We start from the raw sequence: 22,803 nt of genomic DNA on the forward strand, positions 1-22,803 counted from the left end.
CTAAGTATTAAGCCAAGATTTTTTTTTTTTTTTTTCTTTCTACAAGAAAGTTGTAGAGCTGGCCAGTTCTAGGTCAGCTTTGATTCCTTCTTCCTGCCCTTAAGCTTTGAACTATAATTCTCAAAATACTACATATCCTTTCAGGCTCAGCTCAAATATAACCTTCTTCCCTCGGAAATTCCTCCTTCCTCCAACTGCCTTCAGATTTTAGCATTCCCTCCTTGCCATTCTAGTGACTCATGGTTTACTGCCGTATCAGAATCTGCCATTTTGAGGTAGTGAATTGTGTGAGTGTCTGTCCTTTCCCTTGAAAGCTCACGTTGAACACACCTTGGTTGTTCACCTTTGGATGCAGCTCCCACCTTGAAACCTTTAAGGCGGAACCCAGAATGCAGCAGAGGTGATTGTCTTATATCAGTGGAATTACTGGAGAAATATGACCTGAAATATTATGAATTCTCATGGCATTAATATTAGTGAAACAGATACCTGTCAGATAAAATTAATGGGTAACTTGTTTAAGAAAAAAAGAGTATAACCCATTTTAAATGGTATATGATTAATTATAGAATTAAGGTGTTAAATTCCAATGTGTTTATGGCCTCACGATCCTTCTTAACATACTATTCCATGCAGCTAAAAGCAGTCAGCTAGAACCAGTTTTTGAGATGAGATGAAAACTAACTATCTGGCTTCCCTGGCCCAAATGGAAATAGTAAGGCAATGTGATTTTTTTGTTTGTTTGTTTCAGGTTTATTTTTTTAAATCTTAAATATTTTGGATTTTTAGCTCTGTGTAAAAGGCGTATCAAATCTATGAAGAGACATTATGCAAAGCAAACTAGTCACAAAAGGAGAAATATTGATTCCCTTTATATGAGATACCTAGGGTAGTCAAATTTATAGAGATAGAAAGCAGAACAATGGTTGGTGGGGGGTGGAGGAAATGGGAAGAGGAATTAGTTTTTAATGAGTACAGAGTTTCAATTTGGGAAAATGACAAAATTCTGGAGATGGATGATGATGATGGTTGCACAAAAATGTGAATGCACTTAATACCACTCAACTATACACTTAGAAATGGTTTAAAAATTTGTTATGCTTATTTTTCAAAAATTAGAACAATCTATGAAAAGAGAAGCTTTTAGAAATAAATATAGTCTGATCCAAAACTTGGACACACACACATTTTGTTTTTGGCATAGTTGCTTCCACCTACTGTGTTGACTGTTTAGGAGTGCTTTACCTTGCCGTCTGACAGTAACACTAGAATGGTGACTAAATTCAGAAGGAGGCCAGTGTATCCAGTTCTGTGATTAGAGTCGATGTTGACACCTGGAAGCTAAGAAGAGAAGCATGTGTATGTCTCACAGGAGTTGTCATGAACCCCACATAGGGCAGGTAGCCTCAATGTTACCGTCACCTTACTGTTTGTTGCCTGATGGAAAAAGCTGAGTGGAAATGTGACTGGAAAGTAATGACAATATGAACGTGCATCCAAGGTTGTATGTATGAAGCCAAGACGGCGGTCTTTGCGGGTGTAGCCCTCACCTACGCTTAGGCCCTTCCCTTTGTACAGTGGGGAAGTATTTCACAGCAGGCTGATCTTGCTGCAAACTTGATTCTGAGTGTGGATGTCGACATATAGCATGCTATAAACAACAAACGCTATTTGGGAGTCCTATTTGGTGTTAGGTGGGATCAATGTTGGTAGATACTGAATTGTTAATATTTGTCAAGAGAAGCTGCTTTCAATCCGTATATCCAGGTTTGGTGAAACCAGGTGCCCTCTCCTCCCCTCGGTTCATGTTTTGATTTCTTGCAGGAGTTGCAGGAAGGAGGGAGGGGCAGCAGGATTGGGGGACTGCAGGACACGGTGATCTACGCGTGCATCTCTCTGTTACAGTGCCCAAAACCGAGAACGAGGTGCCCTCGCCAGCCTCCTCTCATCACAGTAGCAACCAGCCAGCCTCGCTGACGGAAGAGAAGCGCACCCCGCAGGGCAGCCAGAACTCGCTGAACACGGTGAGCTCGGGCAGCGGCAGCACCAGCGGCATCGGCAGTGGCGGCGGCGGGGGCAGCGGTGTGGTCAGCACCGTGGTGCAGCCCTACGACGTGGAGATCAGGCGCGGGGAAAACGAGGGCTTCGGCTTCGTCATCGTGTCCTCGGTGAGCAGGCCCGAAGCAGGCACGACCTTTGGTGAGTGCTGAACGTGAAATTGCCCAGGGTTTCCCACCACGCCTGGGAGTTTTTGTTCTCTTGAGAGTGAAAGCTGACCCAGACCTCATGTGCAGAAATGCTTTATGGCTTCTTGCTCTGGGTAATTAAAGACTTAATTGGGGATGGAGTTGATTTGGTAGCTTTTTCCCTTTTGAAGGTTGGGAATATTTGTTCAACCCTTTCGACTTCCACCCTGAGAATGTGATCACGCATACACAACTTAAAGCATACATCAGATTTGCGTGAAATTTGAATAGCAGCCGGGCGCTGTTGCTCACGCCTGTAATCCCAGCACTTTGGGAGGCCAAGGAGGGTGGATCACTTGATGTCAGGAGTTTGAGACCAACCTGGCCAACATCGTGAAACCCCGTCTCTACTGAAAATACAAAAAGTAGCTGGGCGTGGTGGTGCATGCCTGTAATCCCAGCTACCTGGGAAACTGAGGCAAGAGAATCGCTTGAACCTGGGAGGTGGAGGTTGCACTGAGCCGAGATCGTGCCACTGCATTCCAGCCTGGGTAACACAGCGAGACTCCGTCTGAAAAAAAAAAAAAAGAAAAGAAATTTGAATAGCAACCCCTGGACAGCATACAGGGTCTACAGTTTTTACCAAAGCAAGGCTTTTGAAAGGTCTTGAATAGGATAGCACTAATTGCAAGGGCCTCAGAATGGTCTTAAGAATGTCTTAAGAGTTTTTACAAGGAGCATACGGCTGTAAAAATGCTCTAGGAAAAATAGAGGTGTAAGGAGTAAAAATACTACATGAGATGCTAGTCTGCCTCATCTGTGTTCTTTCTCTACTGTATCCCCATAGGAATTTTTTTTAAATTTTAAATAATATTTTTACTGTTGCTTGATTTAAAGTCTGGTTAAAATCTGAGTTAAGAGTCATTTGATTTTCCTGTCTCATCCAGCCATTAAGGGTTTCAGCAAAATATGGAGAAACACAGTTGTCACTTTCTCAGAGGGTTCACTCTCTGCTGGGTACACTAGCAAAGACCAATAGAAACCCACATGATTGCAGAAACTAGCGATATATGAATCTGTTTCCCATTGCAATGGATTGATTATAGATGTACACTCCAAAAATGATCCACCTTCCTGATTGGGTAAAAAGTCATTTGTTATCTCCCGAGCACATTTGTTACTTACTATGGAATACAGTGGGAGAAGAGGAAGGGCTGTGCAGGCTGTGCAGGCTTTTCATGTACCTCAGCTCTATCCCTGAATGACTTATCCACATGGAAACTGGCTAGGATCAGCAAGGTGCTACAACCCTTTAGCATTCTCATCCAGTAGAACTCACTTGGCCTCCATTTAATCTTGGTGTGTTGCTTCCTGCTAGAGCTGTCTCCCTGTAAGTTTTATGTTTAACAGGGGACAGTGACTCAGCCAGGTCTATGCATGTGTGGCTGCAGTAACAAACGTCCATTACTAACAGTGCTTTTTGAGCTACATTAATAAAGTCATCATAGCATGTCATGGATGGATGACCTGATATCAAAGCAAGGTTTTTTGGTTTTGTTTTAAAATTAATTTCAGAGACTTTCCTGCTTAATATAAAAATAAAGAGAAGGAAGAGGGGAGAAAGAAATCCCAAATTATTTTCTTCAGATCTACAATTTGACTGTCTCCATGCATCCTGTGATGTTCCTAACTATTTCAGAATTGTCAGTTTCACCTTCTAGAAAGAAATAGCAAATATGTCAAGTGGCAGGTTATGTGTTATATAATGAATATTGTATTCACACTCACAATTTGGTCTTTGATTGTTTTCCTTTGGCTCTTACAACGAACAAATTAAACTTTCCCTAATACCTTGCATGACACTTCTGAGCTTTGCTGAGCTTTCCTCAGACCTGCTGTTCGATACCTTTGTTATACCAATTGTCCTTGGAGATCAACTAAACTTAGTCAAGACCTTGAATTTGAGTATGGGAGCATTCCAGCACACCTACCTATTGTGTTCTAATAGACCGTTAACTTTTAAAAATTGTCTTACCTTGATGTTCCATTCTATGATACAAACTCAGGCAAATCTGCTGAAATTCAAAGGAATTAAAGCGCATTTTCCCACACACTTTACCCTTAAGGTCCAAATTATGACAGAAGAGCCTACTCAGTTTGTTGTAATGTCCCTCATGTTATTTGTCACCCTTTCCAAAAGGTAACTCAACTGCATAACTACCTTCATAGTCCCCAGAAAGATAAATTCTCAAAGTAGGTGCATATGCATAAGAACTTTGAAACTCAATACATGATTAACTAGATTAACTAGAAATCCTATGTCAGGCCTCGAAGCCAGCCACCTCTCTCTAGAAGTTAGCAATGACATGCAGTGCCTCAAAGTGCATGATAAACCTTTCTCTCCAAATGCACTTTTCTCAGTCTTTGAAATTGTGGATGTGCAGTAACTGATGATGAGAAAGGAGATGATTAAAGGAAAAAGGGTGAGGAATGATTTGAACCTAGCTTTGGATCAATGTCCTCAGCCCGAATAGGTACTAGATTTTCATAGTCCTTTGAGGGGATTTTTGTGAGGCAGGAGGATGATTTCAGAGCTAATGAACCAGTCGGGCCACACTCTGAAAGCACATAAGACTAGCTGCTTGAGCAAAGGTCCTAAAAGGAAAAATAAGCTTCAAGGTTGGGTGCTTTCTTGGCTCATCTCTTATAATTACACCCTTTTTCTAAAGCTTTCATCATTCTGGAGAGAAGGCAGAAAGTCTTAGTGTTTGTTCATTAGGTGTTTTCAGATTGAATTTTTGGTGCTAGCAGACTCTTATGCCTCACCAGATGCCCAGTGATTATTTTTCTAAACGGAGAAAGAACAAAACATTGGCAGAAGCTTAAACAACAGCTGGCAAAAATGAAGTGACATGAACACAGAATGAGTAAAAGCATCCATCCCAGCCTTGGGTTTCACATTTGCAGTCCCAAAATAAGCCAACAGCCAGTCATTTTGGGGCTCTTAAAAATCTTTGAAGTTGCCAACTATCCCAAATTTTATAATTGGTTTAAGGAGGAAAGCTGGGGGTTCCCCTAAGTTTGAATCTGGAAAGGATGGCAGCAATGAATTCTAGTTTCAGGGCAGTAGCTCCTTATACAGACACCCTGGTATTGCCAATGTTTTGAGCATCGGTGCAGAGCTCTCCTTTAATAACATTTGCTTAATGCTTTAATTAATTAACACTTAACCTTCTCTTTCCCTTTTCAACCCTTTTTCTCTTCCCTTTGCTATATTCCCATGTAACTTTAAAAAAATTAAAACTCAATATCAAAGCAGGCAATGCATGTGTGGCTATGCCTCACAAAATAGGTCGGATTATTGAGGGGAGCCCTGCTGACCGCTGTGGCAAGCTGAAAGTAGGAGACCGGATCTTGGCAGTAAATGGATGTTCCATCACCAACAAATCCCATTCAGACATTGTGAACCTTATCAAGGAAGCGGGAAACACAGTTACCCTTCGCATCATTCCTGGGGATGGTAAAGTATACCTATTATCTCTCTCTCTCTCTCTCTCTCTCTCCCTCTCTCCCTCTCTCTCTCTGTCTCTCTGTCTCACTCTCTCTTGCTCTCTGTCTGTCTCTGTCTTTTCCTTTTCTCTCTCGCTCTCTTTCATTAGTGTTCATGTAACTGAATAGTATTAATTTAGTGGCAGCTTTATTCATCCCTAACTAAATATACCCATCAGGTAAACGTGAGCCATTGTTACTAACCCATACCTCACCCTCTTATGTAATTAATCCTCTAGCCCTGTGACCCTCTGTTGCTGCAAATATAAAAGTTTCAGGCCGGGTGTGGTGGCTCACGCCTGTAATCCCAGCACTTTGGGAGGCCGAGGCAGGCGGATCATGAGGTCAGGAGATTGAGACCATCCTGGCTAACACGGTGAAACCCCGTCTCTACTAAAAATACAAAAATTAGCCGGGCGTGGTGGCGGGCGCCTGTAGTCCCAGCTACTCGGGAGGCTGAGGCAGGAGGATGGCGTGAACCTGGGAGGCGGAGCTTGCAGTGAGCTGAAATCGCACCACTGCACTCCAGCCTGGGCGACAGAGCGAGACTCCATCTCAAAAAAAAAAAAAAAAAAAAAAGTTTCAGAAAAATCTTCACCCTTTCCTCAACTTATTTAGCTTTTTATGTCCTTGTCTTAAACACTATAAAATAGTTTTAATACAGGTGGTACAGATCCTCTGATATGTATAATATGAACTGTATGATATGGTGACATGACAAAACCTGCATGGTGGCAATTCAGAGCCGGTACTATGGTTTTTTAGAATAAGTGAATATATCAAAGTTTTTTATTTAATGGGAGAATCTAAGAGTTTGTGTCTACTGGATTTGTCCCTAATTTTTGGATGTGAATGAAGAAAGAATGAAATCTCTATATTTTTGATAAATTGTATCTGCATTAAACTAGGCCTATCCTTATTTGTTTGTGTGATTAGTTAAATTCAGATCTTTGGTTCTTTTATATAAGTGGTGATTCTGCCCCCCAGGGAACATTGGCATTGTCTGCAGTGGGTGTGAGTAGCATCTAGTGAGGTCAGACATGCTTCAAAACATCCTACAGAACACAGAACAGCCCTCACAATAAAAAGTTACCCAGCACAAAATACCAATACTCATCGTATTATTCATGTTTAATAAAAATTAAGTTGAGGCTGAATGCGGTGTCTCACGCCTGTAATCCCAGCACTTTGGCAGGCCAAAGCGGGTGGATCACCTGAGGTCAGGAGTTTGAGACCAGCCTGGCCAACATGGTGAAACCCCGTCTCTACTAGAAATATAAAAATTAGCCTAGCGTGGTGGCACAAGCCTGTAGTCCCAGCTACTTGGGAGGCTGAGGCAGAAGAATCGCTTGAGCCTGGGAGGCGGAGGTTGCAGTGAGCCGAGATCGCGCCACTGCACTCCAGCCTGGGCAACAGGGCGAGACTCATCTCAAAAAAAAAAAAAAAAAAAAAAAATTTAAGCTGATACACTAAGGTCAGGAAGTATAGATCCTTTAGAGAATTAGTTCCTGAATATTCACTTTATTCTAAGCTGACTTTGCTCTTGGGAGGAAAGTGACACTTGTCCCAAAATGTTTAAATGTCTTTTTTCAGTCTTGCTATACATGTTATAAAATATATATTCTAAAAGTCAGTGAGTATTTCTCAAGAAAAAATCTGGTTTATAAAGATAGTGTGATTAAAAACTCTATGCCATGTATCTATAAAATAAGAAAATTAGAGGTTTCATCTGAAAGTTATTTACCAAATGAGTATTTTTATATACTAACTGCTAGAAAGTGAACTTTATAGTTCAAGATTTGAAAGGTATAGCTGGTGCCTTATGGAAAAGGTAAATGCAAAACCAAACAGTAAAAATTTAAAATTGTTGATTCCAAGAACAGAGAACTTTCTCTGCACCAAAAATATCCCACACTAAATGTGGAGGAAAACACTGGCCTCTTGAATGACGGTCTACTTCACCCTCCTTCAAATGCATGGTTAGTCAGTTACCAACTGGTCTGGAGTTCATTCCACCAATTCACCACTCTGGAAAGCTATTACAATTTAGGAAAGTGGTCACAAGATGATAGAACATAGGTTCCTAATGGGAAGGATGAAGTAAGCCAGAAAATATAGTGAGAAGTGATTGAGAGAGCCAAATGCAGTCCAGACATCCCTCCTTTCATTGCACTTCATTTTATTGAGCTTTGCAGGTACTTCATTTTGTACAAATTGAAGGTTTGTGGCCACCCTGCTTCGAGCAAGTCTGTCAGTGTCATTTTTCCAACAGCAGGTGCTCACTTTGTGCCTTTGTGTCACATATTGGTAATTCTCACAATATTTCAAGCTTTATTAGTATTAATTATTATTATATCTGCTGTGATGACCTGTGATCAGTGATCTTTGATGTTACTGTTGTAATTGTTTGGGTGTGCCACAAATCGTACCCACATAAGATGACAAGCAATTAATAAATGTCATATGTGTTCTGACTGCTCCACTGACTGGCCATTCCCCATCTCTGTTCCTTTCCTCGGGCCTCCCTTTTCCAAGATAAAGCAATATTGAAATTAGGACAATAAATAACCTTACAAGGGCCTCTAACTCTTCATATGAAAGGAAGAGTCACACATCTCTCACTTTAAATCAAAAGCTAAAAATGATTAAGCATAGTGAGGGAAGGCATGTCAAAAGCTGAGATAGGCCAAAAGCTAGATCCCTCACGCTAAACATTTATCCAAGTTGTGAATGCAGAGGAAAATTTCTTAAAGGAAATTAAAAGCGCCACTCCAGAGAACACATGGATTTTAAGAAAGTGAAACAGCCTTATTGCTGATATGGAGAAAGTGTGAGTGGTCTGGATAGAAAATCAAACCAGCCACAACATTCCCTTATGCCAGAGTCCAATCCAGAGCAAGTTCCTAACTCCTCAATTCAGTAAAGGCTGAGAGAGGGGAGAAAGCTAGAGAAGATAGTTTGAAGCTAGCAGAGGTTGGTTCATGAGATTTAAAGAAATAAACCATCTCCGTAACATAAAAGTATAAGGGGAAGCAGCAAGTGCAAATATAAAAGCTGCAGCAAGTTTTCCAGAGGATTTAATTATTAAGATCGTGGATGAAGGTGGCTACACAAAATGACAGATTTTCAGTGTAGACAAAACAGTCTTCTATTGAAAGAAGATGTCATTTAAGACTTTCCTACCTAGAGAGGAGACATCAATGCCTAGTTTCAAAGCTTCAAAGGACTGGCTAACTCTATTGTTAGGGGCTAATGCAGCTGATGACCTTACGCTGAAGCCAGTGCTCATTTGGCTATTCTGAAAATCCTAGAACCTTTCAGAATGATGCTAAATGTCCTCTGCCTGCGCTCTAGAAATGGAACAACAAAGCCTGGATGACAGCACATCTGTTGTACTGTGGTTTATTGAGTATTTTAAGCCCACTGTTGAGACCTACTGCTTAGGGGGAAAAAATTTCTTTCAAATATTACTGCTCATGGACAATACACCTGGTCACCCAAGAGTTCTAATGGAAATGTACAAGGAAATGAATGTTGTTCTCATGCCTGCTAACACAGCATCCATTCTGCAGCTCGTGGATCAAGAAGTCATTTTGACTTTTAAGTCTTACTATTTAAGAAATGTATTTTGTAAGGCTATACCTGCCATAGATAGTGATGGCTCTAATGGATTTGGAAAATCCATTTGGAAAGATTTGGAAAATCTTCTGGAAAAAATTCACCCTTCTAGATGCCACTAAGAACATTTGTGATTCATGGGAGGAGGTTAAAATGTTGACATTAACAAGATTTTAGAAGAGGTTGATTCCAACTTTCATGGATGATTTTGAGGGGGTTCGAGACTTCAGTGGAGGAAGAAACTGCAGAAGTTTCTTTGTGGTGGAAATAGCAAGAGAAGTAGAATTGGAAGTGGAGCCTGAAGATGTGACTTAATTGCCGTAATCTCATGATAAAACTTGAACAGACGAAGAGTTGCTTCTTATGGATGAACAAAGAAAATGGTTTCTTGAGATGGAATCTACTGGTAAAGATGTTGCGAACTTTGTTGAAATGACAACAGAGGGTTTTGATTGTTAAACCAACTTAGTTAATAAAGCAGTGGCAGAGTCTGAGAGGATTGACTCCAATTTAACAAAAGTTCTACTTAGGGTAAAATGCTATCAAACAGCCACATGCTGCAGAGAAATCTTTCATTAAAGGAAGAGCAAACTTCATTGTTGTCTTATTTTAAGAGGTTGCCACAGCCACCCAACCTTCAGCAACCACCACCCTGATCAGTCAGCAGGCATCAACATCAAGGCAAGACCCTCCATCAGCAAAAAAAGATTACAACTCACTGAAGGCTCAGGTGATCATTATTTAGCAATAAAGTATTTTAAAATTAAGGTATGTAGTTTTTTTAAACATGCTATTGCACACTTAATAGACTATAGTATAGTGTAAACATAAATTTTATATGCACTAGGAAACCAAAGAATTTGCATGACTCACTTTACTGGAATACCTACTTTTTTATTGCCATGATCTGGAACTGAACCCATGATATCTCTGAGGTATACTTTGTGTATGGATTTAGACCCATTTATCAACATGTCATGGAAAGATATCAAACAGACTAACCCGAAAGAACAGTACCCAGGGATTGACTTGCTGGGTTTATAATTGGTCAATCTTATTGTGGGAATGAGAACATCCAAAAGAAGGAAAGAAAGTACTCCCTGAGTGAAGAGCTTAGAAAAAGAGTTTGAAGTCAGTAAAGACATAAATACTCAGAAGCGACATATTCTGCAGTGTAGATAGTAGATGTTGACTTCATTTAATAAAATACACAGCAGGGTGCAGTGGCACACGCCTGTAATCCCAGCACTTGTGGAGACTGAGGCAGGAGGATCACTTGAGCTCAGGAGTTCCAGACCAGCCTGGGCAACATAGCGAGACGTCGTCTCTACTAAAAATTCAAAACAATTAGCTAGGAGAGGTGGCTTGCACCCGTAGTCCAACTATTTGGGGCAGCGGGCAGGAGGTGCTGGCGGGAGGATGGCTGGAGCCCAGAGGTTGAGGTCGAGCTTCAGTGAGCCCTGATCGTGCCACTGCACTCCAGCCTGGATGACAGACTGAGACCATGTCTCAGAACAAACAAAATAAAATACCCTGGAAAAAAAACTTTCAAGCCTGAACACCAAAAATTATCATGCAAGGTGGATTATCCAATAACAGTTGGCATTATAAAGGCAATTTTAAAATTCAAATACGTAGGAAATATAAAATTCACATAGACATCTTGTGCTACCTTGGTTAGAAACAAGTAAACATAAAACTGGTACAACATAGTTGAGGATTGATATTTTTTAAGGCAATACATGTTCTGCTGAGCATGTGATTTCATCCAAGATGTTTCAGGAATTTGGTTGATACGATAATAAGCCTCTTCTCTAGTTACTTTGTAAGTGCCAGAAGCCAGGTAAAGGGAATCAAGTCTGGCAAAGGGTGAATATGTGATGCTCATTTTTTTTTTTTTTTGAGATGGAGTCTCGCTGTGTCACCCAGGCTAGAGTGCAGTGGCATGATCTCGGCTCACTGCAAGCTCTGCCTCCCAGGTTCATGGTGATGCTCATATTTTAAGTGGGTCTGAGAAACAGCATTTTGGAAATTAGACTTGAAGCAGGGGAGTTAGATTTCTGAAAAGATGTGAGAGATCCAGGAGGATTTTGCAAACCCCTAGAAGACAAAGAGTGAGCATTACAGTTCAGTGAAGAGATAATCACACTGGATCCACTTCCTTTCTGTGAAAGTGTGTTGGACATAGTTGATTCCAAGGTAAAATGGAGGTGCCTATGCCTCAGGTCTCTTTCAGATCTTTTACTCTAATATTTACTTCATCAAGTGGCCCAAAGACCATTTGTTTCATGATATCTACAAGGAGACTGAAGGTCTTAACTCAGAGTGGTTTCTAAGCTCTTAGAAATCCATCACGTCTGGGGCCAGGCATGGTAGCTCACGCCTGTAATCCCAGCACGTTGGGCGGCCAAGGTGGGCAGAATACCTGAGCTCAGGAGTTCAAGACCAGCCCAGGCAACATGGCGAAACCCTGTCTCTACTAAAATGCAAAAAATTAGCCAGGCATGGTGGCGCGTGCCTGTAGTCTCAGCTACTTGGGAGGCTGAGGCACAAGAATTGCTTGAAACCAGGAGGCGGAGGTTGCTGTGAGTCAAGATCATACCACTGCACTCCAGGCTGGGAGACAGTGAGACTGTGTCTCCAGAAAAAAAAAAAAAAAAGAATCCATCACATCTGGGACACTGTTCTCGAAACCCCAGGAGGCCCTTTGAAAAGATGCTCTGTCCTTTGTGCAGTGCTTGAGTCTACTCTGAGTCCATTTCCATGTCTAGTTCATGCTATCTACTTTATTCTTGTCATCAGTAGCCTTATTCTTTCTCCAGTTTCACTTATCTCAGTCTTTAGTTTCCCTCACTCTGCTTCCCACATTTTTCTCTGACTTTTCCAACAAAACCTCCAAAACGTGATTCCTCTTTCCTTGGCATTATTGTATGTTAGAAGGTCTTGCAGGAGTGTTTTCACAGCCTTGGTCAGGCCAAGGTTGGGGGAGTCCTTACCTTCACTGCTTTGATTGTCTTTGGGACCAGGGTAGACAATGGGGGAGGGCAGAACCTTCTCTCCTGTGAGATATGGGCAAGGGATGAATGAATAAATACACAATGGCAGCACAGAAGGGCCCAGAGAATAGCTGAACTTACTGAATCTGAACTTGAAATCTATGAAGTCAAACAACATTTGCATTGTATGGAGATGCCTCGTGGAGTGGGAGAGAGACTTTAATCAGACAAGGATAGAAGCTCTCTGAGCGAGGTAACATGGAACCATCAGATTGAATCCAGTTCAATATAATGAAAATCTTTAGAAGCTTAAAAATGCTTTATTTGAATAATGGTCCTAAATTTGCACTTCAGATCACTCTGATTCAAAGTATTTGCTTATGTAGGAGGTAGAGCTTGGCAACATATAGATATTGCTGTTTCCTTGGCAAAGGCATTAGAATAGTAAAAAGTCTCCCAAAAGTTTTCAAATATTTATGGGATTCAAATTTTCCCGTGCCGCCCTTAGATATTTATTACATACATGTTTATCCAGTAAAATATTTATAACAGGAATAATTGTATCATTTGTTGATTTGCTTGGCTTTCAATGTGGATTCCATAAGGGGAGGCTGAGGATATTAATATGGGAACAAGGTTAGAATTGTAATTGCTTGTCACAGATAGATAGGTTGAAACCCAAGATGGAAGCTGCTGTCGGAAGAGTAAGTGCGGAGATTTGGAATAGTCCCTGGACAGGGCTGTGAGAGCTAGGATTTGCTTCTCTTGATACATGACTGCTATTGAAAGTGTAGTAATCTCCATTTTCACTCCTCTGGGAGAGCTAAAGTAGGTATAAACACTGTTTAATAAAGGATGTTGGGTACTTTCTGGAATTTGTCATAAAGTACCTAATCTGTCCATGTGCCTTGCAGTTTTAAAAGTCAAATACATTGACACCTCTTTCTAATACTGTTGCTGGAGGGCAGGGAGACTAATACTCTTGTTTCAGGCCCTTCTTTTATATTTTTTCCACCGTAAGTGGCCAATTTTGCTTTGGGATAAAGCTCTTTTTTATAATGGGCTCATCTTTATATTTTAAAGCACTAGAAAGCATTTCAGCAAATACAATCCTGGTTTAATTCCAAATGGAGAATTAAAAGTTCATTAAAACAAGTATAACTTTACTGATAGTGTAAAAACATCCTGGAAATCTAGGGTATACCTAAAATTATTTTGGTGCTGCTCTGAGGATGGCTTATAAAATCTAGCTATCAAAGCAGGGTGTTTTACATTTTAATTCATCTCTGATTGGTGAAGTTGGTAGTATTTATACAGTAAAATAAAATTCTTATTTGAAAGGAATGTTCCAATTAGATATGATTTCCTCAATACCAACACATAATTCCTATGTAAACCAAAAACTAAAAGTTCACTGTCAGACAGGTCCTGGGTTTAATTCCCAGTATCTCTACCTGCTGCCTGAGTGATCTTAGACATATTACCTACATTTTCTACACCCCGGTGTCTTCATTTGTAAACTGGGGCCATAATTGCACCTATTTTATTGAGTGGTGAGAGTCAAATGAAATATATGGTAATGGACTTAGCACAGTGCTTGGCACATTTAAATGATCATTAAATGGTGGTGGTTCATAGATTAAGATAAACAACAAATGAGGAAAATTCAGCAAGGTCAAATCGACATTTGCATGCTAAATGTTAATTTTACCATGCTTAAAATTAAGCTTCAACCCAAAAAAGAGTTTCACAGACATACAGATGAGGAAAAAAATAGCAAATAAAGGATAGGAATAAAAATAATAAAGGAATTCTGTGTATTGGGTGATTATCTCATCAAATCATGAAAGCAGCAGAAAAATAAAAATAGTTTGAGAATGGAATCTGATCTGCTTAGAAGACTCTGGCTACCACCAACAACAAGAACTGTAAAGAGGAACCTCTGTACAATTCAATCATTATAATCACTTTGATTAAAAGGAGACATTCTTTTTAGTATCCTGATTGTGATTTCCCCATGGCCTGAACAACCTGGTGATTTCTGAGAGTCTCCATAAAATTAATTGCAATGAGCAATATGAAGTTTGCTAAAAGACCAATACATGTGTTTATGAAAGTTCTGGAGAGTCACAGCGATGGGCTATACAGCTTGTTTGTCCTGTTTAGTGACACAGTGAGCGTACTTTATAAAATATCACTGATTCATCACCTTGGTTCTGCTGGTTAACTGCCCTCAAATGGGAGTCATATGAAGGAGCTAGTTTTCCTCCAAAAGCTCTGAAAATAATTTGCTGTTATAATAGCAGTCATTAAAATATACCAACAATATGCTTTTAACATTGTGATGACAATAATAAATACATGGTACCAAAAATATGCTAATCACTTCTGAGCAGTTTTTGTGTGCCAGACACTATTCCAAACAATCTTCTTGGATCATCTTTGCCCCAGTTTCCTTAGATAATTCTCTTACTCTCAGTGTGCACACGAGAAAACTGAGGCACTGAGAATTTAAGTAACTTCGCTTAAGTCCCATCCAGGAAATTGAAGAGCGTAGAATGCAAAGTCAGATAAGACAGTCTGACTCCAGAATCTGACCTAGTCACCATTGTGCTAAACTGTCTCCCAGTAAGCCTGAGAAACACCACCTCCCCAGCTTGGACGGTCACAGGCATATTGGTGTAGTAAAGACTCAGAGGAGTGCATAGGAAATGATTGGTAAAACGGATTTTGGGAAACATTGTCCCAAAACATGAATGGGATTCACGTAACAATTCACTTGATTTAGTTATTTTCTTCTTACTCTTGTGCCTTAGCTATAAAAATAATGGGCTTTTATGGCTGCAGTATATTAACTGTTGAAATCATATTTCGACTTTCTCATTTTGCAGAGAGCTTAAATAACTTACACAAGGTCTCATAGTAATAAAAAGTAGTAGCTGTAATAAATGTGTATTGAGTGCTTATTGTATGGCAGGCACAGAGCTTAAACATTGCATATACTTTTATCCATGAGAGGGGAATTATTGTCATCACCCCACTTTAACAGATGAGAAAAATAAGGCACACAGCTAGTGAGTAGAAAAAAAAGGTGCTTTGATCCCAGGTCTGAATCTCAAGCCCATGCTTTTAACCACTATGTGTCATGAAAATAAAATAACAGGAAGCCAGACCAAAGCTGAGTAAGATCCTTGGGAAATGTAAATGGAAGATAGACCACAGGTGGTTGGGATTTGTGGGATGTCTTTTGTTCCAGGACTCCAGTGGAAAGATATATATTCTAGGTATCTCAGTTTGGAATAGTTAACATATTTTCCCATATAATAGTTAAATGTGATGGGAAGATACATGTATTCGGTAAACACGAAAGTGCCTACTATAAGCCATAGGTCTCCTGGTAACTTCTAGATTTAATGGTGCCCTGAATTAAATGGGCATGCACAGGTGAATCTTATAATGGAACCTAACACCACATTTAGCATTTTCTTTATTAGAAAATGTATGACAAGTTTCAGTCAACCTACAATTAAATATTAAAAATACAACTTGCTCATAGTTGGTTGCCACTTGCCTTGGTCTTAATGAAGAAATTATTAGTAAAGGACATATAGCTATTACTATAGAAATGATTATATTTTAATACGTGCAGTCCTTAAGTGCAGTCTGTAGTTGCACTTAAAAGTGTTTTTGGATTCAAAATCTCCAAACTTCTGGAGATAATGAAATTGCTTGTGAATGTGATTAGTGGAGAAGAAGGTCAACTTATATAGGGATATAATTCATTTCATGGGGTGGCTTCATGATTTGTATAACTTATATTTACAAACTCTGGCTCTGACTAATGCAGATTTTAAAATTGACTTTTCATGAGTGATACCAAACAAGATCTGTCAAGAGTTCCATATTTTCAGTTGTGCTTTATTAAAAGCAGTGGGAAAGAAAGTGGATATTATGTGTGTGTTTAAAAAGATGTTAGTACACTTCTGATTTTAATATTCAGTTGAGGAAATCAAGCCGACTCACTAAATATTGCTGATAAATTGCAGGAAACATTGGCAGAGACATTTATTATCAGACTTTAAAGTTCTGGAAGAGAATTCTGCTGTGGTGCAGCACTTTGATGGGACTGCCTTTTTTCAGTGGCAGGGGAGGAGTGAGAAACACCTACCTTGGCTAGAATTTTAGAGCAGTGTTTTCTTTGGCAAACTCTGTTTTATTTGTGGAGGTGTCTGTTTGGGAGGAGGGTCATGGAGACATACATGACCCACATCAGAGAAGATCTTAAAATGGTTTATTAAACTCCTAATTGTCTAGAAATTCAAGTCAGACTGCTTGAAATGGGGACAGAGAAGTCACACTTGTTATTCAGATACAGGGCTTCTGCGCACCTCCTGGCTGGAGGATGTCTTCTCTGGGGCCTTCATTTCTTTATGCTCTGTCCCTCTTTGCAGAGTCCTCGAATGCCACCTTGCTGACCAATGCAGAGAAGATCGCCACCATCACCACCACACACACCCCTTCTCAGCAAGGGACCCAGGAGACAAGGTCAGACGTGGCTTTGGTTTCCTTTGTTAAAGGGGAAAAAAAGTAACTCCCAGCATGACAATATATGTCCTTGATTCTTTCTCAGTTTGCTAATGGGTTGCTCTTAGATTTATTTCTTTCGCTTTGGCAGGAATACCACCAAACCAAAGCAGGAATCCCAGTTTGAGTTCAAAGCCCCCCAGGCAACACAGGTGAGCACCATGTCTCTTTTTTCTCTATACTTTGCACATTTCCTTCCAACTTTCTCAAGCTACTTTTATGGGATATTTTTTGAAGCACCTTTAATTTAAAAGAAATAACCTTTTGTGAGGTGATTTACCAGATATATACTTACATTTGATTGTCTAGGAAATAACATTTTATTTTACTACCTTAAAATATTCCTAGATAGCCTTTTCTAAGGGAAAAAAAATGAAAAGCAGTAATTGTCACAAGGATCGGCAGTTAGAGAAAGCAAAGCAACCGATATCTACTCATAGTATTCATAAACATGCTTCTGCCAAGAAAATGTCTTTTTGATAAGGTCTTTTTCAGGCTTGGGAATTTAAGGTGAGATCCATAGAGCAAAATGCCTGTCCTCAGGATGGCGAGGGAGAGTGTGAAAATAATAGCAGGTGAAACAAATTTGAGGAACTTTGGGTGATGCAAAATTAAACAGATTCCTTTTTATTTATTTATTTATTTTTTAAATTAAGAGACAGGGGTCTCACTATGCTGCCCAGGCTGGACCGAAACTCCTGGGCTCAAGAAATCCTCCTGTCTCAGCTTCCTGAGTAGCTGGTATTACAAGTGCCCAGCTGGGTTCTTTCTTTATTGGTTGCCTGGGGGCTTTCAGTTGTCCCTTCATAATTTTCCTTGATCAGGATTTGGAGAGGTTTTGTTGGTATCCTCATGATGGGCGCAGCCAGCATTTATTGGACACAGGTCAGGGAGGCTGGGCATCTAGGAGCCAGGTGGCTGGTATCATGTAATTAGGAATTGTCCTTCCCCAAATGCAAATCACAGCCTCACTGATTAAATTTTAATCCGCATATGTTATATTAAATACAAACATGCATATAGACATGCTCATAACTGTTTTCAAATTCTGGATCTGTGACTTCTGAGATTAATGAGGATGAATCAAGATTATTAATAAACAAGAGTCACCAAGAGGGGGATAGAGATTGTGCCTTTTTGCCAAGAATGTTTAGGAAGAGTCCTATGGATATTAGTTCTCCTAGAATGATTGCATTTAATTTCTTTAAATAGGAGCAAGATTTTTACACTGTGGAACTGGAAAGAGGAGCCAAGGGATTTGGCTTTAGCCTTCGAGGAGGCCGAGAGTATAACATGGACCTCTATGTTCTGCGCTTAGCAGAGGATGGTCCTGCAGAGAGGTGTGGAAAGATGAGGGTAAGTGGAGAGAGGAGTCTGGGGTAGGTGCGGATAAACCATCTGCAGTGAATTCTTGTCATATATGGTTAGAATGTTCATGTTCGTAAGAATTATATTTTCTATAGCTTTCATGATCTCTTAAATGCATGACTCCTACCCTACCAAATATTTCTCCTTAAAGCACAATTAATTATAGCTGCTAAAGTTAGGTGAACGCTTACAACTCTTTGGGGTTGATACAGGGAATAAAGGATTTAAATTACTTTTAAATATATTAAAGTAGATATTTTTCAGAGCCCATTTCTATAGTTTTTGTGCTTAATGTCATGGGGCAGGCACATCACTTGACAGGAATTCTGGGGTACCCTGGGATGCTTAGAAAGCAGGAAAGCCATATGGCCCTGTAGATTCTGGGCAGTGAGGTCTACTTATCCTCTAGCTGGTTACCAGTGGTCTTACCTTAGGCTCAGAGAGAGCAAGTCTACTCTCTGCCTTAGCAAAGAGCCAGGGCTCTGTGGCATGAATATTCAGAGTTGCTCTGTAGTAAGAGCTACAAATTTTTAATACATAAATGCCAAAAGTCCACTCTGCTCTGTTTCACTAATATCTGTTACTGTAGATGAATGTGCTGTCCTCCTGGGCAGATTAGATGATTAAGAAAACATAAATCATCTACTCATAGATAGGTCACATAGATTGGGAATTGCCCATGGAGAGCCATTTACAACAAATTAAAAGAAATCAAGACAGTCAGGCCAGGAAAGGAAAAAAGTGAATGCAGATGGGCCTGAGCAGAAAAGGGGAAAAATTGATTAAGGGTGAGGATCGTAACACTTGCACTTAAGCCACAATCTTGATGTTTAAGTTTCTTCAGAGTGAATTTTTTAACATTTAAAATTGAGAAGGTAGAGCATGAATGTGTTTAAGAAAATTAAACAGTGAAAAATGTAGTAAAAATACAGTGTTCAGGGCCAAACAGTATACCAGTTTCTCTCATATCCTTTTCTTTTGCATGTATATATTCAAGGGAAGATACATGGTGGTATATATTTCTTTTGTTTGAATTTCAGATATAAGGAATTTATTTTCCCTTGCCTTTTAATCACTTAAAAAAGTTTCTGATCAAATGAAATATTATTATACTACTTTGTATAATGCTGTATAGTTTACATGACAGGTTTACATGTATTACCTGATTTGATGCCAGCAGCTTGGTAGGTGTGAGTGGTATTATCAGCCTCTTCTATAAGTGAGAAAGTAGACTCCAGGAAATTAAAGTACTGGGAGCAAATCAGTTACCAAATGATAGGATTCAAATTAAAGACTGTAGACTTGAAAGCCAGTGCTATTCCCCTTCTTTTTAGAATATAAGCTCTATTTGAGTGGGGATCTGCCTAGTCTTATTTATTCTTTTATTTCCAGTGTCTAGAATAGTGGCTGACACAAAGTGAATGCTGCATTCAATGTATCAGTCAGGATTATGGTCTCATCTGAAGTCTCACCTGGGGAAGGGTTTGCTTTTTAAGCTCACTCACATGGTTGTTACCAGGATTCAGTGCCTTATAGGGCAGTCCCTCATTTCATTATCATGGGACTCCAGAGGACAGCTCATAACATGCATCAGGGCAAACAAGTGAGAGAAGAAAAGAGGGCAAGTAAGACAGATGACAAAATCGTTTTATGACCTAATCTTTGAACTGATATCATGTTTGCCATATTCTGTTTATTAGAAGCAAGTCACTTGATGTAGCTCACATTCAAAGGCAGGGGGAGATTACACAAGTTGTGAATGCAAGGAGGCAGAAATCATGGGAGCCTTCTTAAAAGCTGCCTACCCCAACCATTAACATGCCCTTATTGCTTTTTTCCCCCCCTTTATCATGTAATTTGGCATATATGTAGTTTTCTAATTTTCTTAATTGTCTTTCCCTCTTTAGAATGTAATCTCCATGAGGGCAGGGATTTCTGTTTGTTTTTGTCACTGCCACGTCCAAAGCAATAGATGTTCTGCCACGTGCTTAATAAACATTTGGTGAATCCATACATGAATTTTAAATCTCACTTAGTTTTCTTTTGCTCTGGCAGATTGGTGATGAAATTTTAGAGATCAATGGTGAGACCACCAAAAACATGAAGCATTCTCGAGCTATAGAACTGATTAAGAATGGTGGCCGCAGAGTTCGTCTGTTTCTGAAGCGGGGAGACGGCTCAGTACCAGAATATGGTGGGTCAAACTATGAAAACATTCCTTCCTTCCCTGGCATGACTCCATGAATTTGTCTCCAGAACGGCAGCAGGAAAGTCTTTTTTGTTTCCCCTATTCACCAGTGTCTTACCAGCCTCTCGCACCATGTGATTATTTGCCTCGCTTGTTCTGAAATCTCTACACATTTCATCCTTTTGCTTGCTTACGTGGACTGGGGCATGGCCTAAGACAAGATCTTTATAGCCCCCTTTCTGATAATCAGAGAGAACATTTTGTCTAGTCCGACCAAGGGCGAAGGAATGTTTGTTTGAACTGTGCCAAACTGTTCCTCAGATCCAATTGTTAGCACAAAATGACTATATACTCCTTTTAAGAAGCAGGAAAGCAGGTTTCCTGAGTGATATGTTGAGGCACAATTATTTTTTCCTTTTTGGTTACTTGGTGTCTTTATTTAAGAGGCATGAAATTTTGAGAGATTTGGGGGCTTTGCTCACCTCCTTTATGCTCTGTATACAACACTTCTCCATCCCCCAACTGGTCTTTTACCCCAATTCAGACCATCTGAGCCCACTACTATCAAACAAACAAACAAAAACTGTTAATATATTAGCCATAATGTTGTTAAATGATAAAGGATGAAATAAATTCCCAGTGCTCATCATGAGGGAAACATGTGACTATACCTTTCCTATGAGGAAAGCCAGGTTATACATAGAGTTCCTTTGTCATATCTTTAGACTTGATTTGAGTAGACAGCAATGATCTTTACATAGCTTAGTGTTCTGATGGCAAAATATTGTATATGATAATAATTATGTCCTATTTATTTGAGATTTGTGTTTAAAATTAAAAAAAAAAAAAAAAAAAAAGAAGCTATGCCCTAGATGTAGGGCTTTTTTTCCCAACCAAAGGTCTACAAAAGTTTCTATAGAAACTGTGATTGAATGGTCCCCAGATACGTTGGTCCCCTTTATTAGGGATTTATCTATTATCACCCTCTTTTCTGAAAGTCATTCTGCACAATTCTCAGTTGCATTTTGGACTTGATGAGATGTTTAATTCAGATGCAGCTCAAGGAGAAGGATAGCTCCTTGGAGGGCCAGCCTTCCCAGGTGTTGGACATTTGTACAGGTGCAAAATACGAGGGGTCCGAGGTACAGAGGGAGGGTGGGTATTAGACAAGGCCCCTATAGACATGGCCAACCACAGGGGAAGTATTTTGACAACATTAAGATGCCGTGGCTGTGCACTGTACTAAACTTCTGACCATTAGGTGTATTGATACCACTGAAACTGTGTAACATTGTCTCCCTTTTCTGTCTTCCCTATGCTTCTGTTGGATGTGATATTTCATTTGAGAGTCATCGTCAGTAACCTGTGTACCTTCTCAAAACCTATGTCTGTTGCACTGAGGATGAAAATCCAACACTAACAAATGTTCTTTGGGCTAAAAATAAAGATCATTTAAATATATGGTTTTCCAAGAAGGGTTGAACCTGCCAGGGTTGTGCTACTGTAATGTCTCCATGCGTCACTTGGACTAAATCTCTCTAATTCCATTGATTAGAGTCAGAAATGGGTTATAATATGTTAAGTTCCAATATTTTTCTGACTTGATTGGAACCTGCTTCTCTGTGAGGCTATTTTTGTAATGAGTTTTTTGTACTTAATTTAACTGCCGCGGTCTTTGGTGGGGGTGGGAAGGGATTTTGTTCTTTTGTTGTTTATTGTTAATGCTCTCCTATGCCAGCCTGTCATTGTTCCAGTTGTTTGAAAAAAAACAAAACGAAACAAAAAAGGATGCATTCATTGTCTGGGTTCTCGAGTCACCTTATGGCTGTCTAAAAATGTCACTGTTCCGATTGCGGTCTCTGCAGCCTTATTTGAGTGTTGCCTTAGACTGTCTGACTGGACAAATAAACTCTCTTTGCCCTATGTTAACAAATGTAGATTTTTTTTTTCTTTCCTCTGTGTTATAGGGAATCTAAATGTTCAACTTTTTCTCTTTCTCTCTTTCTCTTTCTCTCTGACTGTTCTTGGTGCTGGGCCCTCCCTTCCACAGCGATGATACCTCCTAATATCGCTGCATGTATGAGAAATGAAAAGCTCGGGGAGGCTTGCTTCTACCTTATGGGCCATAATCAAACTACGGTTTGTAGCTCAATCAATACTAGGTGTTTCTGTGCTGTGGCCTAATTTCCTCATTGCTTCTGCTTAGCTCTGTTTTGATATGTTTGGCAATTCATTCTGAGCACCCTGCGTTCTTTGAATTGTAAGTACAACGCTGACCCTGTTGAAGTGTTGCCTTCCCTTGTCTTAAAAGTAG

At 39.9% G+C, this 22,803-nt stretch overlaps 1 protein-coding gene across 33 annotated transcripts in view; it reads left to right on the forward strand.

Annotated features, from left to right (window-relative positions):
• Positions 1 to 22,803, forward strand: part of MAGI1 (membrane associated guanylate kinase, WW and PDZ domain containing 1) — a 679,422-nt gene that overhangs the window by 651,251 nt on the left and 5,368 nt on the right. For 13 of the 33 annotated variants that reach the window (XM_063661855.1, XM_063661861.1, XM_063661856.1 and 10 more), the window contains 6 exons: positions 1,906 to 2,199; positions 5,503 to 5,706; positions 16,801 to 16,894; positions 17,025 to 17,085; positions 18,146 to 18,289; positions 20,357 to 20,495. In XM_063661855.1, coding sequence (XP_063517925.1) covers positions 1,906 to 2,199; positions 5,503 to 5,706; positions 16,801 to 16,894; positions 17,025 to 17,085; positions 18,146 to 18,289; positions 20,357 to 20,495 — 936 coding nt within the window. Of the gene's footprint in view, positions 1 to 1,905; positions 2,200 to 5,502; positions 5,707 to 16,800; positions 16,895 to 17,024; positions 17,086 to 18,145; positions 18,290 to 20,356; positions 22,520 to 22,539; positions 22,629 to 22,803 lie in introns of those variants that run through there. The other 20 variants (XM_054483402.2, XM_063661865.1, XM_063661866.1 and 17 more) reach the window with 7 other exon arrangements.

The sequence above is a fragment of the Pongo pygmaeus genome, chromosome 2 (assembly GCF_028885625.2).
Source record: "Pongo pygmaeus isolate AG05252 chromosome 2, NHGRI_mPonPyg2-v2.0_pri, whole genome shotgun sequence".
NCBI classification, from domain to species: Eukaryota; Metazoa; Chordata; class Mammalia; order Primates; family Hominidae; genus Pongo; species Pongo pygmaeus.